This window comes from Podarcis melisellensis, assembly GCF_964234715.1.
Source record: "Podarcis melisellensis genome assembly, chromosome: 5".
Classification (NCBI taxonomy): Eukaryota; Metazoa; Chordata; class Lepidosauria; order Squamata; family Lacertidae; genus Podarcis; species Podarcis melisellensis.
This window is the reverse complement of record NC_138537.1, coordinates 3,414,044-3,436,312: the sequence shown is the minus strand read 5'-3', so window position 1 is coordinate 3,436,312 and position 22,269 is coordinate 3,414,044. Positions and strand designations below refer to the sequence as shown.

The 22,269-nt window shown below is 48.6% G+C and overlaps 1 protein-coding gene across 1 annotated transcript; it reads left to right on the top strand.

Moving 5' to 3' along the window:
• The first annotated feature begins 3,492 nt into the window (after positions 1–3,492).
• Positions 3,493–20,799, top strand: SLC51A (solute carrier family 51 member A). Its single transcript, XM_081911247.1, has 9 exons — positions 3,493–3,785; positions 5,461–5,555; positions 8,196–8,350; positions 9,251–9,324; positions 11,182–11,340; positions 11,703–11,814; positions 16,078–16,224; positions 19,005–19,110; positions 20,411–20,799. The coding sequence occupies exons 1-9, from the start codon at positions 3,508–3,510 to the stop codon at positions 20,557–20,559; spliced, it is 1,275 nt and encodes a 424-aa protein (XP_081767373.1). The 5' UTR covers positions 3,493–3,507; the 3' UTR covers positions 20,560–20,799.
• The last annotated feature ends 1,470 nt before the right edge of the window (positions 20,800–22,269 follow it).

Here is a 22,269-nt window from a genome sequence, read left to right as displayed (position 1 = left end):
TACAACAGTGGTTTGCAGAAGGTCATAGATGCAGAGGGGAGCAGCTGGGAAATGTTGGGAGAGGAGCAGGAGGAAGAGGCGCCAGGGGAGAGACTGCTGACAGACTCTGTGTCTCTAGAAAGCAACCCCTCTTCTCCCAGAACCCAGCGGGCATGGAAAGGAGGAGAACAGAAAGCTCAGAGGCAGAAGGCAGAGATCAGCCAACGTAGAGAAGACGTGTAATAGGAGAGGCGGAAGGGGTGGGAGTTTACTCAGAGCAACGCCACCATTGCAAGAGAGGCACTTTTCAAAGCCTCTCTCTGTGAATACTGAATAAAAGACTTGGTAAGAACTCTCTTTGTTTATCTATTTCTTGGCCAGCCACCCTGGGAGGGACTGGATTCCCAGAAGCCTGATACATACCAGCCGTTGCTTCTCCAAAAGCGTTTCCATTAGGGGTTGACTTTGGGGGGGCGTGCTTTGTCAGTTTGCCATTGAACCTGCCAGATCCGCTCAGCCCCCAATGGCTAGCTCATCAACTGTGGGACTCACTTGCTCTTGTGCCCGGATCCCGCTTGCGGGTTCCCCATAAAGGCGGAGCCTCCAATTGCCACCAAAATGCCGGGACCTTCACGAAAGGAATCACTGCTTCTCACTTTCTCCTTCAGAGTCCCGGATTTCCAAATAGCTTTCTGCTACAAGTGACCTTGGAGTCGTTTCCTTATAGCAATCAAACAATTTCAATGCAAACCATAAAATACAATTATTGGCTCTTGAAGCAGCACACATCAATAAAAACTGGGTGGGTGAGTGGGACGGGGAGGAGAAGGGAAAGGAAGGCAGAAGAGGAGGATCAGGTCTTCGAAGCCTGAATGAGTTATGGCAATTGACAAAGGAGCTTCCATAGCTCAGTGGCAGAGTGCAATAGGAAGCCCTCAAATTCAGCACCTTGGCAATAATAATAATAATAATAATAATAATAATAATTTATTATTTATATCCTGCCCATCTGGCTGGGTTTCCCCAGCTACTTTGGGCGGCTTCCAACACAATGTTAAAATACAATAATGCCTCAAACATTAAAAGCTTCCCTAAACAGGGCTGCCTTCAGATGTCTTCTAAAAGTCTGGTAGTTGTTTATCTCTTTGACATCTGGTGGGAGGGCGTTCCACAGGACTGGTGCCGCCACCGAGAAGGCCCTCTGCCTGGTTCCCTGTAACTTGGCTTCTCGCAGTGAGGGAACCGCCAGAAGGCCCTCGGCACTGAACCTCAGTGTCCAGGTAGAACGATGGGGGTGGAGACACTCCTTCAGGCATACTGGGCTGAGGCCGTTTATGGCTTTCAAGATCAGCACCAGCACTTTGAATTGTGCTTGGAAACGTACTGGGAGCCAATGTAGGTCTTTCAAGACCGGTGTTATATGGTCTTGGCGGCCGCTCCCAGTCACCAGACTAGCTGCCGCATTCTGAATTTGTTGTAGTTTCCAGGTCACCTGCAAAGGTAGCCCCACATACAGCACATTGCAGTAGTCCAAGTGGGAGATAACCAGAGCGTGCACCACTCTTGTGAGACAGACGGCGGGCAGGGAGGGTCTCATCCTGCGTACCAGATGGAGCTGGTAGACAGCTGCCCTGCACACAGAATTGACCTGTGCCTCCATGGACAGCTGTGAGTCCAGAATGACTCCCAGGCTGCGCACCTGGTCCTTCAGGGGCACAGTCACCCCATTCAGGACCAGGGAGTCCTCCACACCCGCCCACCCCCGTCCCCCCAAAACAGTACTTCTGTCTTGTCAGGATTCAACCTCAATCTGTTAGCCGCCATCCATCCTCCAACCGCCTCCAGGCACTCACACAGGACCTTCACCTCTTTCTCTGGTTCCGATTTGAAAAAGAGGTAGACATTATTGGCTAGCTGAGCTGAGATATGGCAAGGAGAACGGAACAGAATATTTCGGCATGGTTGAAATAAGAACATACAAAGAGCCTGCAGGATCAGGCCAATGGCCCATCTAGTCCAGCATCCTATTCTTGCTGGGGCTGAACAGTGGGGAACTGGGAAGCTGGATCTGAGCAATCTCAGCTCCTGTGTTTTCCAGCAACTGGCATTCAGAAGTATCGCTGCCTCTGACTGTGTAGGCAGAGCACAGCCATTCTGGCTAGTCGCCATTGATAGCTCTCTCCTCCATGAATTTGGCTAATCCTCTTTTAAAGCCATCCAAGTAAACTGCCTATCCTTGCTGCGGGATCACATTCATCCAGTGCTTTACCAACTGCACTGGCTCCCGGTGGAGTACAGGGTCAGGTTTAAGGTTCTGGTTTTGACCCTTAAAGCCCTATGTGGCCTAGGACCCACATACCTACGGGACCACCTCTCCTGGTATGCCCTGCAGAGGACCTTAAGGTCCACAAATGACAGCATTTTGGAGGTCCCAGGTCTCAGCGTGGTTAGACTGGTCTCAACTAGGGCCAGGGCCTTTTCAGCACTGGCCCCGACTTGGTGGAACGCTCTGTCACAAGAGACTAGGGCCCTGCGGGACTTGACATCTTTCCGCAGGGCCTGCAAGACAGAGCTGTTCTGCCTGGCCTTTGGCTTGGACTCAGTCTGACCCTTATGTTTTCCCTCCCTTTATGGTCTTGATTTATGGGCTACTTTTAAAATGAGGCTGAATTTTAAATTGCATTTTAAACCTGTATTTTAAATTGCCCCCCCATTATGTTTTTACTGTAATTTTTACTGTTGTTAGCCTGCTCGGCTGGGGAGGGTGGGGTATAAATAAAATTTATTATTACAGCATCTTAAAAAGCAGAGACATCACCTTGCCAACAAAGGCTTGTATAGTTAAAGCTATGGCTTTCCCAGTGGTGATGTATGGAAGTGAGAGCTGGACCATAAAGAAGGCTGATCAACAAATAATAATTGATGCTTTGGAGTTATGGTGCTGGAGGAGACTCTGGAGAGTCCCATGGACTACAAGAAGATCAACCCTCTCCATTCTGAAGGAAATCAGCCCTGAGTGCTCACTGGAAGGACAGATCCTGAAGCTGAGGCTCCAAGACTTTGGCCACCTCATGAGAAGAGAAGACTCCCTGGAAAAGACCCTGATGTTGGGAAAGATGGAGGGCACAAGGAGAAGGGGATGACGGAGGACGAGATGGTGGGACAGTGTTCTTGAAGCTACCAGCATGAGTTTGACCAAACTGCGGGATGCAGTGGAAGACAGGAGTGCCTGGCGTGCTCTGGTCCAGGGGCTCACGAAGAGTCAGACACGACTAAACGACTAAACAACAACATTATTATTATTACTATTGTAGTCTAACAATGGGCTGCATGAAGAAGCCCTTTATTCCTTGTCCCGGCCAAGTTTTGATTCAGCATCTGGTTTTTAACAAGGACATGAGGAATCAAAGGCTGGCAGAGAAAGAGAGAGAGAGATGTCCCTCCCATGGAAATGTGGTTTCCTTGGCACGTCGCCTGTGTGACTTCGCTTGCCGCTGCCCCTTCCTGGGTCATTAACCCCGGAGTGGCATGTTTGCTGGTGCCGCGGCCTCTCTGTCAATGAACTTGCTGGCGTACAAATGCCAGGGAAGAACCCGAGAAGAGAGGGATGTGAGTCAGTCCAAAAGCAGCCTTGAGCAGCGGGACTCTGACCTCGCTTTGCAAACACAGCCGCAGGAGAGGCTATGCTGGGGCTTGGGATCAGAAGGAGTCGGCTGCTTGCCTGATCCACGATTGACAGGACCCCCGGAGGAAGCTCCCCATATGGAAGGAACCATGGAGTCGTTGGACCTCGTGGAAGACCCACGGTAAGCAACCAGGGACCTTGTTGTATGTGGAGCCACTTTTGGGTTCCAGACCCTCCAAGTGTCCCTATTTTCCAGCGCCAATCCTGCATTTTCAGGAGCCGCCTGGTTTCTGATTTGATCCTGGAAAGTCCCGCTTTCCCTTAGGACATCTCTGTTTTCATCAGAGAAATGTTGGAGGGTATGGAGTTATGCAACCGCCCAAGCTAAGGAACTATACAACTTTTAAAAGACACTTGCAGGCAGGCCCTGTATAGGGAAGATTTTTTTTAATGTTCAATGTTTTATTATGTGTTTATATTTGCTGGAAGCTGCCCAGAAAAGCTCGGGTAATCCAGTCAGATGAGTGGAGTATTATTATTATTACTACACAGGACGTCCCTATTTTATCAGAAAAATATTGGAGGGTATGGGTATTCCATCCATGATGATGCCTGGAGTTTTGAGGTGCATTGGTCAAGAATAGAGGCAAGGAAGGTCTCATTTGAGAGGGGTCTCTACACAGGCTTGGCCCCAGAACCTGTTCCTTGGACGCAGATAGTATCTGCTAGGTCTGTCAACCAGCAACCTAATTTGTAGCCCGTGAATCATCTGTTTCTGACAAAATGTTGGTCAGCTCATCAGCTAAATATTTTCAAGGATAGTTTCCTCTGTGTCTAAAACCTTGTGGTCTCTCCAAGATGCTGAAAGAAGCACGAGATAAATCAGGACAAATTGAATCAGGGAAGGTTACTTCTCTCAGACTGAAAAGCAAACCAGTGTGCCCGTAATTTTTGTCCCTCTGTTTAAAGTGGTCCCAACTGCAGAAGCAGAGCAGGGTTTTCCTGGCTGGTAGCCCCCAATAACCCTCCCCTCCATAAATTCATCTAAGTTGGTGGTTCCTGTGGCAGTGAGTTCCATAGTTTAACTCTGTGCTGAATGAAGAAGGACTTCATTTTATCTGTCCTGAATCTTCCAACATCCAGTGTCCTTTGATGTCCACAACATCTAGTATTTTGAGATAGGGAGGGGGAAAAAAATCTCTGTCCACTTTCTGTATGTCAGGCATCATTTCATAAACTTCTATCATGTCACCTGTTCCTGACATTTCTCAAAACTGAAAAGCCCCAAACGCTGCATGGGGAGTTCCTCCATTCCTCTGATGATTTTGGTGGCCCTTTTCTGAACCTTTTCCAACCCTATAATATCCTTTTAGGGGTGAGGCGACCAGAACTGTACACAGCATTCCACCATAGATTTGTAGAACATTGTTATGTTATCGGCAGTTTTGCTTTCATTTGCTTTCCCAATGACACCCAGCATGCAATTTTCCTTCTCCACTCATTCACGCTACTTGAATAATAAAGCAAGAGCAATGGTGTGCATGCACAGAGTGCATAAAATGGTAATATCACTTTTTCGTTTTTGCTTTTTGGACACAATCTAGCGGGTGGGAAGCTTTTAATGTTTGATGGATTACTGTATTTTAATATTTTGTTGGAAGCCGCCCAGAGTGGCTGGGGAAGCCCAGCCAGATGGGCGGGGTATAAATAATAAATTATTATTATTAATGAACCAGCCTCTGAACATTACCTGGCAAAGGCATCTCAGTGCTGCTCTGGGGCTTGTTGGAGAGGAGCAGAGTTTTCAAAGTCCCTTATCTCATGGCAAGAGGGGGGTTCTTTCATCTCCATCACAGGTTTGCCCCTGAACTGATCCACCTCCTGATCCACAATTTCAGCATCCCGGTCGCCTGCTTCTCCCACCCACCGACCGCCCTGCAGCTGCTGCAGCGTAAGTTGGCAAAGCTGGAGGGGTTTGAAACTACAAAAGAGAGAAGGAAACATTGGCTCCCTTTGCTTTGCGGCAAAGTGTCTTGCAGAATCCTGCAGAGGAGAGCCAACCGCCTCCTTGTGGCACTAGAGGACCTGAAATTGAAGGGGTGCAGAGGAGGCGAGTGGCAGACCACTCGAGTTACATGCAGAAGATCCCAGGGCTGAAATATTGGAGAGCTGCTGAAAATCAGTGTAGACAGTACTGGGCTAGTTGGACCCAATGGTCTGACTTGGTATAAGGGAGCTCAGAACACTGAGGACTGGAATCTTGTTCTGTTTTTAAGTGTAAGGTTGTAACTTAGTGGAGAAGCATCTTCCAGGTTCAATTTTTGTCATCTCCAGATAGGCTGGGAAAGACTCCCTTGGCTGACACCCGGGAAAGACACTGCCAGCCAGTGCGGACAGTATTGAGGTAGATGGAGCAATGGTTTGCCTCGATAAAGTGTGGTTCAGGTTTCTCAAAGAGTCAATTTCTTTACCTGCAAAGGCAGAGAGCATCCCTAGAAGCTCAGACGGTCAGAGGGGGCCCTTTTGCCACTTGGATCCTTGGGCGATTTTCTGGGGACCGCATGACAGAAGTGGGCGGAGCCAGAGACAAACAAGAGTGGCAGGTGTCACTCACACTTCCATAAGGTCAGAGGCTCCTAGAGATGCTCACACCTCTTTGATCTGGCCTGGGAGGGGGTGGAGACTGGGAAGCATGTTGACAGACAGACAGAGAATTTTGCAGGGTTGCATTTGGCCCACAGCCTGAGGTCACCGACCTCTGTCTTAACTGGACATTAACCCGCAGTCTGTGCCACCCCCAGGCCACCCCCAGTTGCCCCACCAATGCCCCCCTTTCCCATCAGAGGATCAGGCCACAGGGCCAGGGCAAGGTGGGCTCCCCAGACTTCGCCATGGTTGGGTCCTGATCCTCCCAGGACCCAACTCCGGAAAGAATTAGGGTGTCAGGAAAGGTCTACTACAGGGGTCGCAATCTTTTTCAGCAGGGGGCTGGGTCCACTGTCCCTCAGACCTTGTGGGGGCCCGGACTATATTTTTTTTTGGGGGGGGGGGAAATGAATGAATTCCTATGCCCCACAAATAACCCAGAGATGCATTTTAAATAAAAGGACACATTCTACTCATGTAAGAGCATGCTGATTCCCGCACCATCCATGGGCTGGATTGAGAAAACCATTGGGCCGGATCCAGCCCCCGGGCTTTAATTTGCCTACCCATGGTCTACTACCTAACGGGCCAGGCGTGGGGGATATTTGCAGAAAGAAACCTATAAATGGCAAGTGACTGCAATTGGGGGGATTTTACTACGGCGGAGGTGACAATCATAGAATTGTAGAGATGGAAGGGACCCCAGGGGTCATCTAGTCCAACCCCCTGCAAGGCGGGAATCTCAGCTCAATATCCTGGAAGGACTGCATTGCAGGTGTCTGCCTATCCACAAGGACCAGTGCAACTGGGGGCTGATTTTCTCCTATATACATAAAAATGTATGATGTCGTCACGCTGTGCAGTTTGTGCAATGTGAGGAACTAGCAGCTGGCCCAGATGGTTTGTGGGACAGAGTTTGGGGTAGTTTCAGCAAGCCCTTCCCTCTGTAAAACACGTCACCATCGGAAGGAGGGGGGCCCTTGCATAGTGCCTCCCCTCGCCCAAAATTTTAACGGAGCAGAGAGGGTCTTCACAGAGTGGTTTAATAAATTGATGTGTGGAGCTGATGGGTGGGGCTTGGGGGTCAGAAGGGAGGGGCTTGTGGAGATCAGGGTGGGCAGAATGGAAAGGGGGTGGTCCGGTGCAGGGGAAGCTCAAACTGGGTGGAGGGGTTGGCGAGCGGAATGCGTTTGAGCAGCAGGCCCCAGTTAAAACGACAGAACTGGAAGGGACCACGGGTGTCATCTAGTCCAGCGGTTCTCAACCTGTGGGTCCCCAGATGTTGTTGGACTACAACTTCCATCATCCCTGAGCTCTGGCCTTGCTGTTGTTGTTTAGTCGTTTAGTCGTGTCTGTCTCTTCGTGACCCCCTGGACCAGAGCACGCCAGGCACTTCTGTCTTCCACTGCCTCCCGCAGTTTGGTCAAACTCATGCTGGTAGCTTCGAGAACACTATCCAACAACCTCGTCCTCCGTCGTCCCCTTCTCCTTGTGCCCTCCATCTTTCCCAACATCAGGGTCTTTTCCAGGGAGTCTTCTCTTCTCCTGAGGTGGCCAAAGCTTCAGGATCTGTCCTTCCAGTGAGCACTCAGGGCTGATTTCCTTCAGAATGGAGAGGGTTGATCTTCTTGCAGTCCATGGGACTCTCAAGAGTCTCCTCCAGCACCATAATTCAAAAGCATCAATTCTTCAGTGATCAGCCTTCTTTATGGTCCACCTCTCACTTCCATACATCACTGGCCTTGCTAGCTAGGGGTGATGGGAGTTGTAGTTCAACAACATCTGGGGACCCACAGGTTGAGAAAGGCTGATCTCCTCCAACCCCCTGCAATGTAGGACTCTTTTGCTCAACGTGATGTTTGAACCCGTGACTGGTGAGTCTCATGCTCTACCTAGAGATGTTTCTGAAGAGCTCCCACAAACATTGGCTCACTGTTCCTCACAGAGCTGAACCTCGTGGACCTTGCCATCACTGGCATGGCGACCTTCCTGACGCTGCTGTCAGTTATCATCTTCGTGGAAGACGCCCTCTATCTCTCTAGAAAGGTCCGCTGCTTCGTCAAGATGAAAACCCTCATCTGGAGCAGCTCTGCGCCCACTGTAAGTGCCCGTCCCTCGGTTACCTGTCTCTGGTAAACCCCCCCTTCTAGACTACTGCAATGACGATCCCTGGGGCTGCCCTTGGTGGCAGCCAGGGAAATACATTTGGTACGCAGAGCAGTAACTGTGGCCAGGATGATCCTGGGCTGGGGAGATCCTGGACCAAAATTAGTAGGCCTTGGAAGATGGCAGACTCTTATATCTTATATAGGATTATATAAGATCTTATTGTACCAACCACACCGTATTAGCAGAACTTGAGTGAACACAACAAATGCCATTTGTGGAGTAGACGGGAACAATATTAAAGAATATAAAACTGTGCGGGAAAAACGACAGTATAAACAGTACAATGAGAATGATTGGAAGACTCGTTTTCTCAGAAGTCTTTTTTATTTAAGTGTTTATTTAAGTATTAATTAGGATTTATGCATGTAAATCTGCTATTTCTTCTTTCTTTTTTCTGTATTTTCTTCCTTTCTTTTTTCTTAATTGTTTTTTCTTTAATTTTCTTTTTGCAGTATGAGATTGTAAATCCTTTGTATATGTGTGTAATTTAAATTAGTAAAGATATATATATATATATTTTAAAAAAGGAAGATGGCAGACTCTCCTGGGTTGGGGTTTTTTAAGCAGGGGTTGGGTGACCACTTGTGAGGGATTCCTTCAGCTGTGATTCCTGCATTGCCGGGGGGTTGGACTAGATGACCGCTGGGGGTCCCTCCCAACTTTTATGATTCGATGAGTGGGGAGCAGCTGCTGTTGCGCTCAGGTCCTGCTTCCGGGCTTCCCTTTGGTGGCAGTGAGAGCAGGATTCTGCCCCCAAAGGACGCCTTGGGTCTGGATCCAATTGCTGCTGCTCCTTTTGCATTCTCAGCCTTGCCTCCCTTTCTCTGCCAGGTGATCTCGGTGTTCTGCTGTTTCGGGCTCTGGGTTCCCCGCTCCCTGAATGTGGTGGAGATGGCCATTGGCGCGTGAGTAACTCCCTGGGAGACCCTCCCGTTCCACCCAAATTTAAATTTGACAAAATTTTAATTCCACCGGATAGTGACAGGCCAGAACAATAGCCCTGTCCTTAACATCCTTTGCTGAAACTACATCTACTCCCAGGCATTTGACAGATCGCGATGACTGGCTGGATGATACGGTTTGCATTGAAAGTGTTTTTTGCTGTTTTACTGTGTCTGTTCTATGGGTTTGGGAATTGAGTTTTATCGCAATGTTTTGTAACGCCCCAATTTCCAAGCGGAGAGAGACTCTAGGGGTTCCTAGCACTTACCTGGGTCTCTGTTTCCTTGCAATGAAGGAAGACTGTGCTGCCCTTAGGATATATGGCTTTATTGGCACGTATACCTCCATGATCACTGCAGATGGTGACAGCAGCCACGAAATTAAAAGACGCCTGCTTCTTGGGAGAAAAGCAATGACAAACCTAGACAGCATCTTAAAAAGCAGAGACATCACCTTGCCAACAAAGGTCCGTGTAGTTAAAGCCATGGTTTTCCCAGTAGTGATGTATGGAAGTGAGAGCTGGACCATAAAGAAGGACCATTTGCCGAAGAATTGATGCTTTTGAATTATGGTGCTGGAGGAGACTCTTGAGTCCCATGGACTGCAAGAAGATCAAACCTCTCCCTTCCGAAGTAAATCAGCCCTGAGTGCTCACTGGAAGGACAGATCCTGAAGCTGAGGCTCCAAGACTTTGGCCACCTCCGGAGAAGAGAAGACTCCCTGGAAAAGACCCTGGTGTTGGGAAAGATGGAGGGCACAAGGAGAAGGGGACGACAGAGGACAAGATGGTTGGACGGTGTTCTCGAAGCTACCAGCATGAGTTTGACCAAGCTGTGGGAGGCAGTAGAAGACAGAAGTGCCTGGCGTGCTCTGGTCCATGGGATCACGAAGAGGCGGACATGACTAAATGACTAAACAACAACAACAACAGCATACGTATGATTCAGGGGCTCACAGCATCAACACCCCAACGGAGCTTGCTTCTCTGTTCGGTTTCCGTAGAAGCCCCAAAGTCCAGCACACAGCATGCAGGTCTCTGTGTCTCCTGCTTCCAGCCGGCCTCCATCTCAATCACACACAACACTGGCTGTTATTCTCCTTCCTACCTAGCAGCTAAGTGAGGCAGGTGTCCTTCAAGGTCCACCCATTCGCTTCTATGGCACCGGGCATCTTCTTTGGCTATGCCAGCTTGTGGCATTTAACTAGCTGCCAAAACCGTTATCTTGACAAAGGAACTAGTTTGGCAAGCTTCCCCTTGTACATTTTAGCCTCACCAATACAGGTTCCCAGGTTTGGAAGGGGACCCCTGGGTATCATCCAGACTGACCCCGCAAACTTTTTCCGTTCCCCACCTTTTGCCTTTAGGGACATGGGTAGCGCTGTGGGTTAAACCACAGAGCCTAGGACTTGCCGATCAGAAGGTCGGCGGTTCGAATACCCGCGACGGGGTGAGCTCCCGTTGCTCAGTCCCTGCTCCTGCCAACCTAGCAGTTCGAAAGCACATCAAAGTGCAAGTAGATAAATAGGTACCACTCCAGCGGGACGGTAAACGGCATTTCCTGCTCTGGTTCGCCAGAAGCGGCTTAGTCATGCTGGCCACATGACCCAGGAGCTGTACGCTGGCTCTCTTGGCCAATAAAGCGAGATGAGCGCCGCAACCCCAGAGTCGGCCACAACTGGACCTAATGGTCAGGGGTCCCTTTACCTTTACTTCACCTTTTGCCTTTAAAAAAAAATTCTTTTCTGTTCTTAAGCGACTAATAATATAAACAGAGCAATAAATGCAATTATTAACATGGCCTCCGCTGTTACTCTTCCAGGTACTTTGCCGTCTGCTTCTACCTGCTGATGCTGATCATGGTGGAAGGTTTTGGGGGCACGGAGGCTGTGCTCAAGGCCTTGAAGGACACCCCGATGGTGATCAGCACAGGGCCCTGCTGCTGCTGCTGCCCCTGCTGCCCTCGCATCACTATGACCAAGTGAGTGGAAGGCTCCCAGGTCCCACTTATGGGGGCTCTTGGCCTGATCCAGGAGCCACGATCCCCACCCCTGCCTTCTTTGCAACTAGTCTGGGTGCCCTTGGGCTCTGGCGCCACCTGCTGTTGGTCCTCCCGCCAGAACATACAATTACAATATAAAAAGCACAACATATGCTCTACCTACTGAGCTATACAGCCCTCTCCCCAGTGTTGTTTCGGGGTGGGTGGTTTTGGGAGAGGGAGGAATCCCCCTTGCCTCTTCTTCCAACACAGCAAAAGGTTGCTTGAGCTTTGACCAGGACGTGGGCCTTTCCTAAGCACAAACACCCGTCTCCTCCTCCTTCCTCCTCTCTTAACCGCAGGCGAAAACTGAAGCTGATCATGTTGGGCAGTTTTCAGTACGCCTTCCTCAAGGGAGCCTGCATCTTCCTGGGGCTCGTTCTGACCACGGAGGGCCTGTACGACACCTCTGAGGTAAGTCCCAGCACCTGCAGCCGCCTTGCCCTTAAAAATCTAGATGGTCGGAAAGGGACCTCGGGAGGTCCTCCAGCCCAACCCGGGTGCGACGCAGGAATTGTTGCTTGATACACCCACCCCTTCTCCCTCGTGCACCTATGAAACTTCTCCTAAGACACAGCCAGGCACATGCACACCCAGCATCGGATCTCCCCCTGTTCACCCAGCAGTGGTCCCGCCTGGATCAGGCCACAAATTTCCGCTGACTTCACCATGCTGCTTCCCAGCAGGCCAGCTAGATGACTCTGGGGAGCCCAAGAGGAAGGCATGAAGGCAAAACAGCCCCTCACACTATTGCTCCTCAGCAGATGTCACATGGGGAAGCCCAGCGGGGTAGAAATAATAATACTTTCCCTGCACATGGAGGCTCCACTCAGCCACGACGGTTAAATGACCATCTGTCGTGCATGCGCAAGATTCCTGCATTGCAGAGAGGGTTGACTATCGATGACCCTCGGGTCCTTTACAACTCTATGATTCTACAGCCATTTCATTGGATCTATTATCCTCCTTTTATTTATTTATTTTATATCATTTTTAAAATTTGATTAAAAAATATATAAACTTGCAACAACAACAACAAAACAATTTAAGATCCAAATTTTCAGATTACTCTGAATCTCCTGACTTCCATCCCCCCTCCCTTCCATGGGTCCTAGTGATAATATTTACAACTGCATATCAACACTATCGGGATTTTATCCTTCCAAATTATCCATACATCCCGTTAATTTACAAGTGTGGTTCAAATCCTGCGCATGTTCTAACCTGCTTACAATGGTCTTGTAAATAAATTGTAAACTTTCCCCATTCTTTTTAAAAAGTTCTTGTCCTCTTGATTTCTGAGCTTCCCAGTTAATTTTGCCGTTTCAGCATAGTCCATACACTTGGTTTGCCATTCTTCTCTGGCCGGGGTTATTTCTTCCTTCCATCTCTGGGCTAGAAGCATCCGTGTGGCTGTTGTCACATACATAAACGTATTATCCTCCTTTTAAAGCCATCTAAGCAACTGTGGAGGGACGCGAGTGGCGCTGTGGGTAAAACCTCAGCGCCTAGGGCTTGCCGATCGCATGGTCGGCGGTTCGAATCCCTGCGGCGGGGTGAGCTCACGTCTTTCGGTCCCTGCTCCTGCCCATCTAGCAGTTCAAAAGCACCCCTAAGTGCAAGTAGATAAATAGGTACCGCTTTATAGCGGGAAGGTAAACGGCGTTTCCGTGTGCTGCTCTGGTGCCTGTTCGCCAGAGCAGCTTCGTCACACTGGCCACGTGACCCGGAAGTGTCTCCAGACAGAGCTGGGCCCTGGCCTCTTAAGTGAGATGGGCGCACAACCCTAGAATCATAGAATCATAGAGTTGGAAGAGACCACAAGGGCCATCGAGTCCAACCCCCTGCCAAGCAGGAAACACCATCAGAGCACTCCTGACATATGGTTGTCAAGCCTCTGCTTAAAGAACTCCAAAGAAGGAGACTCCACCACACTCCTTGGCAGCAAATTCCACTGTCAAACAGCTCTTACTGTCAGGAAGTTCTTCCTAATGTTTAGGTGGAATCTTCTTTCTTGTAGTTTGGATCCATTGCTCCGTGTCCGCTTCTCTGGAGCAGCAGAAAACAACCTCTCTCCCTCCTCTATGTGACATCCTTTTATATATTTGAACATGGCTATCATATCACCCCTGAACCTCCTCTTCTCCAGGCTAAACATGCCCAGCTCCCTTAGCCGTTCCTCATAAGGCATCGTTTCCAGGCCTTTGACCATTTTGGTTGCCCTCCTCTGGACACGTTCCAGTTTCTCAGTGTCCTTCTAGAGTCGGACACGACTGACCCGTACAGGCAGGGGTACCTTTACCTTTACCTTTAAGCCACTGTAGGGACACGGGTGGTGCTGTGGGTTAAACCACAGTGCCTAGGACTTGCCGATCAGAAGGTCGGCGGTTTGAATCCCCGCGACGGGGTGAGCTCCCGTTGCTCGGTCCCTGCTCCTGCTAACCTAGCAGTTCGAAAGCACGTCCAAGTGCAAGTAGATAAATAGGTACCGTTCCGGCGGGAAGGTAAACTGTGTTTCCATGCGCTGCTCTGGTTCGCCAAAAGCGGCTTAGTCATGCTGGCCACAGGACCCGGAAGCTGTATGCCAGATCCCTCGGCCAATAAAGTGAGATGAGCGCCGCAACCCCAGAGTTGGCCGCGACTGGACCTAACAGTCAGGGGTCCCTTTACCTTTTACCTTTAAGCCACTGTAGCAGCAGATTCCACGCCTGCATTTCACACTCCCTTTGGAACTTTTCAGTTTTGAGAAATACGAGGAATAGGTGTTTATGAAATGATGCTTGACCTGCAGAAAGTGGGGAGAGAAGAGTCGTCCCCCCCCCCCTAATACTGGAAGTCTTGGATATGCAAGGAAGGCTGGGAGATTCAGGACAGATTAAAGGAAGGACTTTTTCAGGCAGCATGTAGTTAAACTATGGAACTCCCTGCTGTAGCATTTCAAAAGCAAGGAAGGATTGGACTCTGATTAATAAAATACACACGAGGCTTGATCGGCAAGACTCGGGGAGGAGTGCCAATAATAATAATCCTGTCCACCCCTCGACCCAGGTCGTTTTATTCACAAAAGAACTTTTGAAACAGTGTTCGTAAGAACCAATCATATTTCCTCTGAGCATTTCAAAACCCCCACGTGGGACAATGGCAGATCAGAAGAAATTCTTTTAACTACAAAGAAACTACCGTATTTTTCGTTCTATAAGACACACCAGACCACAAGACGCACCTAGTTTTTGGAGGAGGAAAACAAGAAAAAATATATTTTGAATCTCAGAAGCCAGAACAGCAAGAGGGATCGCTGCGCAGTGAAAGCAGCAATCCCTCTTGCTCTTCTGGCTTTTGGGATAGCTGCGCAGCCTGCATTCGCCACCATAAGACGCACACACATTTCCCCTTACTTTTTAGGAGGGAAAAAGTGAGTCTTATACAGCAAAAAATACGGTATTTCCTCCTTGAGCATGCATATGTAGTTCAGAGTGAATAACATAGGAAACAAAGAGGAAGGAGGAATGCTTTTAGCAAAACCCCAGAGGTCATAAACAGGAGAGACAGGATGGCAGTATATACCATCTCCTTGTGAACTCTCTTCCTGGCCCTTAAGATCTATCTAAAGATTAAACTCCACCAAAGCTACCTTCTATCTTTGTGTCTCAGGATGCCTGATGAAGCAACTGACCTGTGTTTAGAACGCTGATACAGTGGTATCTCGGGTTACATACGCTGCAGGTTCCATACGCTTCAGGTTACAGACTCCGCTAACCCAGAAATGGTACCTCAGGTTAAGAACTTTGCTTCAGGATGAGAACAGAAATCGTGCTCTGGCGGCGCGACAGCAGCAGGAGGCCCCATTAGCTAAAGTGGTGCTTCAGGTTAAGAACAGTTTCAGGTTAAGTACGGACCTCCAGAATGAATTAAGTACTTAACCCAAGGTACCACTGTACATGCCTATTAGGCAGAGAGAAAGAAAATGGGCTGTAGAGAAAACGGACAGAGATGCAGAGGCTTGTGGGATTTGATCAGAAAAGATTGTCAATGAATCATAGAATCATAGAGTTGGAAGAGACCACAAGGGCCATCGAGTCCAACCCCCTGCCAAGCAGGAAACACCATCAGAGCACTCCTGACATATGGCTGTCAAGCCTCTGCTTAAAGACCTCCAAAGAAGGAGACTCCACCACACTCCTTGGCAGCAAATTCCACTGTCGAACAGCTCTTACTGTCAGGAAGTTCTTCCTAATGTTTAGGTGGAATCTTCTTGTAGTTTGGAACCATTGCTCCGTGTCAAACCCAGTCAACGCAATGCTTTCATCGCGGACACAGTGCCTTGCTCCATATTTCATAATTCCTCCTAGTAATCTCACCTGATCGTTACACATGCCACAGGAGGCCGTGATGGCCACCAACTTGGATGGCTTCAAAAGAGGAGAAGATCAATTCATGGAGGATAAAGCGATCAGTGGCTACCGACCAGGACAGCTCTGCTGTGTCTCCACAGCGATGCTTCTGAATGCCACTTCCTGGAAACCACAGGAGGGGAGAGTGTTGCCCTGGGTTCGAATCCTGCTTGAGGATTTCCAACAAACACCTGGTTGGCCACTTTGAGAACCGGGTGCTGGAGGAGATGGGCCCCTGGCCTGATGCAGCCGGCTCCTCTCACGTTTTCGCCTTCTTGCCTTCTAGATATCAGCCACAAGTGTGGCTCTGTGGATCAACACCTCCCTGGGAGTGTCGACCTTATTTGCTCTGTGGGCAAACGCGGTCCTCTTTCGGCAAGCCAGAGCCCACTTGTCGGAGCAGAACATGGGCTGCAAGTTCGCCTGCTTCCAGGTAACCTCGTCTCGCTCTCTCTCTCCTCTCAGGTTCACGGTCCTTGCATTAATTTACAAAGTCAACAAACAGCTTACGTCCGGTATATATGTCAGTATATATGGACTGTTATATACCAGCTCAGTCACTCAGATAATCTGCGGTGTCTGGTCGAGTTGGTGAGGCTCCTTTGATAACAAGGAGAAACCCAGCCTTTAGTGTCACCAGGCCAGTCCTGTGGAACTCACTGCCACTAGAAATTCAGCAGGCGCCTCTGGTTTCACCTTTTAAATGCCTGCTGCAAACTTTTTTTTATTTCGCCAGGCTTATGTAGGCAATTAAGAAGACATATCTCCACAATAGTTACCCGATTTCTGTTTTTAACTTTTGTTGTCTGGCTTTGTGTACCGTTTATACTTTTAAAATACTTTTAAAGTTCTATGATAGTGCAATTAACTATGATTTTTAATGTGCTTTTAGCCTTCTGCATTGTGTCTGCGTCATTTTAATTTGTGTAAGCCACCTTGAGTAAAAAAAAAAAGAAGCAGGGTATTAATAAATATGACACCAATATCGATTGTTGTTGCTATTGAAATTTGTATATCGCTCTTCATCTGAAGATCTCAGTGCGGTTCACAGAATGAAACCACTGATATTTTTTTAAAAAATATGAATAGTGATATATATTTATTTATTTTAAAATACATTATAAGTAAACAAGCTGACTTTCCAAATGAGATGCCCAACTCAGCCCGGGTGCTGACGCCCCAGAGGCTTCTCCAGCTGCCCCTTCCCCTCATTGTCAGCACTGCCTCAGAACACTTCTTTCTGTTCTTGTGCTTTCAGGTCCTCCTCATCCTTTTTTATTTTTTTAATATACACACACACACACACACACACATATATAAATTATAAAATGTACCACAAAACCTATCACTTATACAGTCTTTTTAGACTTTCATCAGCACCTCTGATGATCCACCGTTTTAACTGCTTATGCATTTCTTAACTTTCCTAGTTCTGCTGGATCTCTCAGCGGCGTTTGATACCATCGACCGTAACATCCTTCTGGACCGTCTTGAGGGGCTGGGAGCTGGGGGCACTGTCCTACAGTGGTTCCGCTCCTTCCTCCTGGGCCGTGTTCAGAAAGTGGTGTGGGGGATGAGTGTTCAGACCCCTGGGCTCTCACTTGTGGGGTGCCTCAGGGTTCTGTCCTCTCCCCCATGCTTTTCAACATCTACATGCAGCCACTGGGAGAGATCATCAGGAGGTTTGGGCTGGGTGTTCATCAGTATGCAGATGATACCCAGCTCTACCTCTCTTTTAAATCAGAACCAGTGAGGGCAGTGAAGGTCCTGTGTGAGTGTCTGGAGGCGGTTGGAGGATGGATGGCGGCTAACAGATTGAGGTTGAATCCTGACAAGACAGAAGTACTGTTTCTGGGGGACAGGAGGCGGGCAGGTGTGGAGGACTCCCTGGTCCTGAATGGGGTAACTGTGCCCCTGAAGGACCAGGTGCGCAGCCTGGGAGTCATTTTGGACTCACAGCTGTCCATGGAGGCACAGGTTAAATCTGTGTCCAGGGCGGCTGTTTACCAGCTCCATCTGGTACGTAGGCTGAGACCCTATCTGCCTGCGGACTGTCTCGCCAGAGTGGTGCATGCTCTGGTTATCTCCCGCTTGGACTACTGCAATGCACTCTACATGTCGCTACCTTTGAAGGTGACCCGGAAACTACAACTAATCCAGAATGCGGCAGCTAGACTGGTGACTGGGAGCGGCCGCCGGGACCACATACCACCGGTCCTGAGAGATCTGCATTGGCTTCCAAACGTTTCCAAGCACAATTCAAAGCGTTGGTGCTGACCTTTAAAGCCCTAAACAGCCTCGGTCCAGTATACCTGAAGGAGCGTCTCCACCCCCATCATTCTGCCCGGACGCTGAGGTCCAGCGCCGAGGGCCTTCTGGCGGTTCCCTCATTGCGAGAAGCAAAGCTACAGGGAACCAGGCAGAGGGCCTTCTCGGTAGTGGCGCCCACCCTGTGGAACGCCCTTCCAGCAGATGTCAAAGCAATAAACAACTACCTGACATTCAGAAGACATCTTAAGGCAGCCCTGTTCAGGGAAGTTTTTAACGTGTGATTTTACTGTATTTTTGGTTTTTATGGAAGCCGCCCAGAGTGGCTGGGGAGGCCCAGCCAGATGGGCGGGGTATAAATAATAAATTATTATTATTATTATTATTATTATTATTATTATTATTATTATTATTATTATTATTTATATATTGCCTTTACATCTCTTAACAAATCATCCTCCCCCTTCTCCATTTTTGCAATACTTCCAATAATACTCCTCACAAAACTTCTTGCAAACCTACAAACGTCGTCTGATCTTCACAAATACTTTTCAAGTAGTCCATAAATTTACTCTAGTCAGCCGTGAATTTCTGGTCCCGCCGGTTTCGAATCCTTCCTGTTAATTTATCTAATTCTGCATAATCCATTAACTTCATTCTCTATTCTTCAATCGTCGGTAATTCTTCTTGCTTCCATTTCTGGGCCAATAATATTCTTGCTGCTGTTGTTGCATATAAAAAGAGCTTACATTCCTTTCTATTTATATCACTCCCAACAATGCCAGTAAAAATGCTTCTGGTTTCTTTATGAATGTATATTTCAACATTTTTTTTCCATCTCATTATATATCATCTCCCAGAAGCACCTTTTTACATTCCCACCACATGTGATAAAATGTTCCCTCATTTTCAACATTTATTACTAACTTTATACATTTTCGCCAGGTCCTCCTCATTCTGACGGCTCTGCAGCCCTCCATCTTCAGCACCCTGGGCAATGGCGGCCAGATCGCCTGCTCCCCACCGTTCTCCTCCAGAGTGCGGTCCCAGAGTGAGTGGAAACCCGATGTTTTTTTTGGGGGGTGTCAAAAAGAAAGGAAACACCCTGAGGCTGTGTTGTGGGGTGGTAGCAGTGGCCCTTGAGGAGGAAAATTGGGAAGCGGTTAAGGATAGCTCTCTAAAAGTATCTCGAGGGCTGCCCCATGGAAGAGGGAGCAAGCTTGGTTTCACCAGCTCTGGAGGGTAGGACTCGAACCCATGGCCTCAAATCACGAGAAAGGAGATTCCGACTAAACATCAGGAAGAACTTTATTATGCTTAGAACCATTCTGCAGCAGAAAGGACTTCCTCAGAAGGCAATGAACTCTCTTTTATTGAAGGTTTTTTTTAAAAGCAGAGGTCAGGTGGCAAGAGGTCATTTGAGATTCCTTCATTGCAGGGGTTTGGACTGGATGACCCAGGGAGTCCCTTCCAACTCTACAATTCTAGTGGTGCATACTCTGGTTATCTGCCGCTTGGACTACTGCAATGCGCTCTGTGTGGGGCTACCTTTGAAGGTGACCCGGAAACTACAATTAACCCAGAATGCAGCAGCTAGACTGGGGACTGGGAGCAGCCGCCGAGACCACATAACCCCGGTCCTGAAAGACCTACACTGACTCCCAGTACGTTTCCGAGCACAATTCAAAGTGCTGGTGCTGACCTTTAAAGCCCTAAACGGCCTCGGTCCAGTATACCTGAAGGAGCATCTCCACCTCCATCGTTCTGCCCGGACACTGAGGTCCAGTGCCGAGGGCCTTTTGGCAGTTCTCTCGCTGCGAGAAGCCAAATTACAGGGAACCAGGCAGAGGGCCTTCTCGGTAGTGGCACCCGCCCTGTGGAACGCCCTCCCACCAGATGTCAAAGAGAAAAATAACCACCAAACTTTTAGAAGACATCTAAAGGCAGCCCTGTTTAGGGAGGCTTTTAATGTTTAATAGGTTATTGTATTTTAGTGTTTTGTTGGAAGCCACCCAGCGTGGCTGGGAGGACCCAGCCAGATGGGCAGGGTATAAATAATAAATTATTATTATTATTATTAGGGCCTTGCTGCTGCTGGACAAAGAAACCGAGCCTTTAGTATTAGCAGCACGGTCCTGCGGAACTCTCTGCCACTAGAGAGTCAGCAGTTGCCTTCTCTTTTAATGCCAGGCATCTTCCTGGGCATCCTGCAGCCAGGATGACTGGGGCTGTAGTCGAAAACCTCTGGAAGGGACCAGGTGGGCAAAGGCTGCATTTTTGGGAAGCGGAGAAGCCAGTGACCTTCCCCCGGGAAAAGGGCCGCACTCATTCTCCTCCATCTTTGCTTGCAGTGATGCATGCGCAGCTCCTGGTCCTGGAGACCTTCGTCATGGCTGTGCTGACCAGGATGTACTACAGGAAGCCGGACGACAAGCCAGGCTGTTGCCCGGCCGGAGGTTTGCCAGAGAGCAAAGCAGAAATCGGTCTCTCGGCTGCCTAGGAACAGGAGTGCCCAGCCGGGCTATCGGAGGCCCCCAACCCTCTTGCCAACATTTGCTCCGGGATTTCAAGAACACGTGGCCTTCCTTGCAGGGGGAAGAGACAAGGGACTGATTCTGCCTTGGGATGGGCACATGGACATATGACCCTTTGTTCAAGAATGACTTCAGGACAACTGTAATTTGTGCAGCTATTGTCAAAAATGCCCGGGGCACATGGAATAAATCTATTTTATGCTGTATTGGTTATTAATCCCTAGCCCGCTCCTACTATTAAAATCAATCCCAGAGTTCTTCTTCTTTGGCGATCCCGAGTAAGATTTTCCATGAACACGGCTTTAAAAGTGAATCCGTAAGTGACTGTGGAGGCCAATTCTGGATCTACGGTGGGTTTCTGGGTGGGAGTTGATCATGGTGAGGGTTTGCCAAGTGTGCCTTCCTCTTAGCATGTTTCTCCCTTTCGTCCTGAGTTCGAGTGTCTTCAGAGTCTATGGCACCTTTGAAGTCCAGTTGGAGCGCTTACAGGCCAGTCTTTCCCACCTATCAGTGCTTATGTTACATTTTTAAAGATTTGCCTTGAGAGCATCTTTAAACCTCTTTTGTTGTCCACCGGTATTTCACTTTCCATTCTTGTGTTGGAAAGAGAGTAGTCGCTTTGGAAGACATCCGCACAACATGACCAGTCCAACGAAGTTCATGTTGAAGAATCACTGCTTCAACACTGGCGATCTTTGCTTCTTCCAGTACACTGGCATTAGTTCGCCTGTCTTCCCGAGTGATGGGTAAAATTTTTCAGAGACACCTGTGTGATTAAAACCCCTTTTTGGATTCTCTGCACTGCTGTTTTTTTTGGACAGGTGATCCTGTCACATGGTGACAGGTGATCTAGTCCAACCCCCTGCAATGCAGGAATCTCCCATTTGAGCGATTTGTGGTCCTCCTCGCCCTTGTGACCCAACGCTATGGGGACCTATGGCGGGAGCTGTGCAACTCTGGCATGGCTTGTGAGATGAGAGCTTGGCACCACAATATGGAAGCAGGGAGATGAAAGCTGATTTTTGAAACATTAAGGACAACCCGAAAGTATTTTGGGTAAAATGACATTTATTTGGCTAAAACGCATAAGTGGAAGAAAAAAGGAAGAACGCACAGAACAACCCCCATCCCAGGAGCTTGCAATTCACAGAGAACAGGAAACTGGGACACTTAACACTGATTGAAAGAGGCATGGCTAGGAGAGAAGAGTCCATCACCACCAGTCTCTGTGGCTAGAGAGAGCTCTGTTGAGGCAACCAGCTAAAGATTTCTGTTTGGGCGTTTTTACGTTGGCTTCCCTGCAAAGGACACCATGAATGGCCTTTGCCCAGCGCAGGAAATCTTGACACCATGCAGCTCAAACCATCTAGTGTCAAAACCTGGCTCCTTAAAGAGAGATCTTCCAGGTCTTCGCTAAGCCAACGAGCAAGGAAGGTTGGGGGAACTAAAAAACCCTTAATTCTTCCAGTTTGTTAGTGCTAAAAAACTGGTAACTGTTTCTACTACAGATATGTTTGCTCCTTTCTGAAGCAGGAGAGCTAGCCTGGATGAAAGTTTACAATGCAGGGTGGTCACTGAGGAATTGAGCTGGTCTCAAAGGCCTGAACTGGGCAGCCTTAGGCTAGAAACCCTGCGACAATGCAGTGATAGGACCAGATCTCATATGGCTTTTAGGA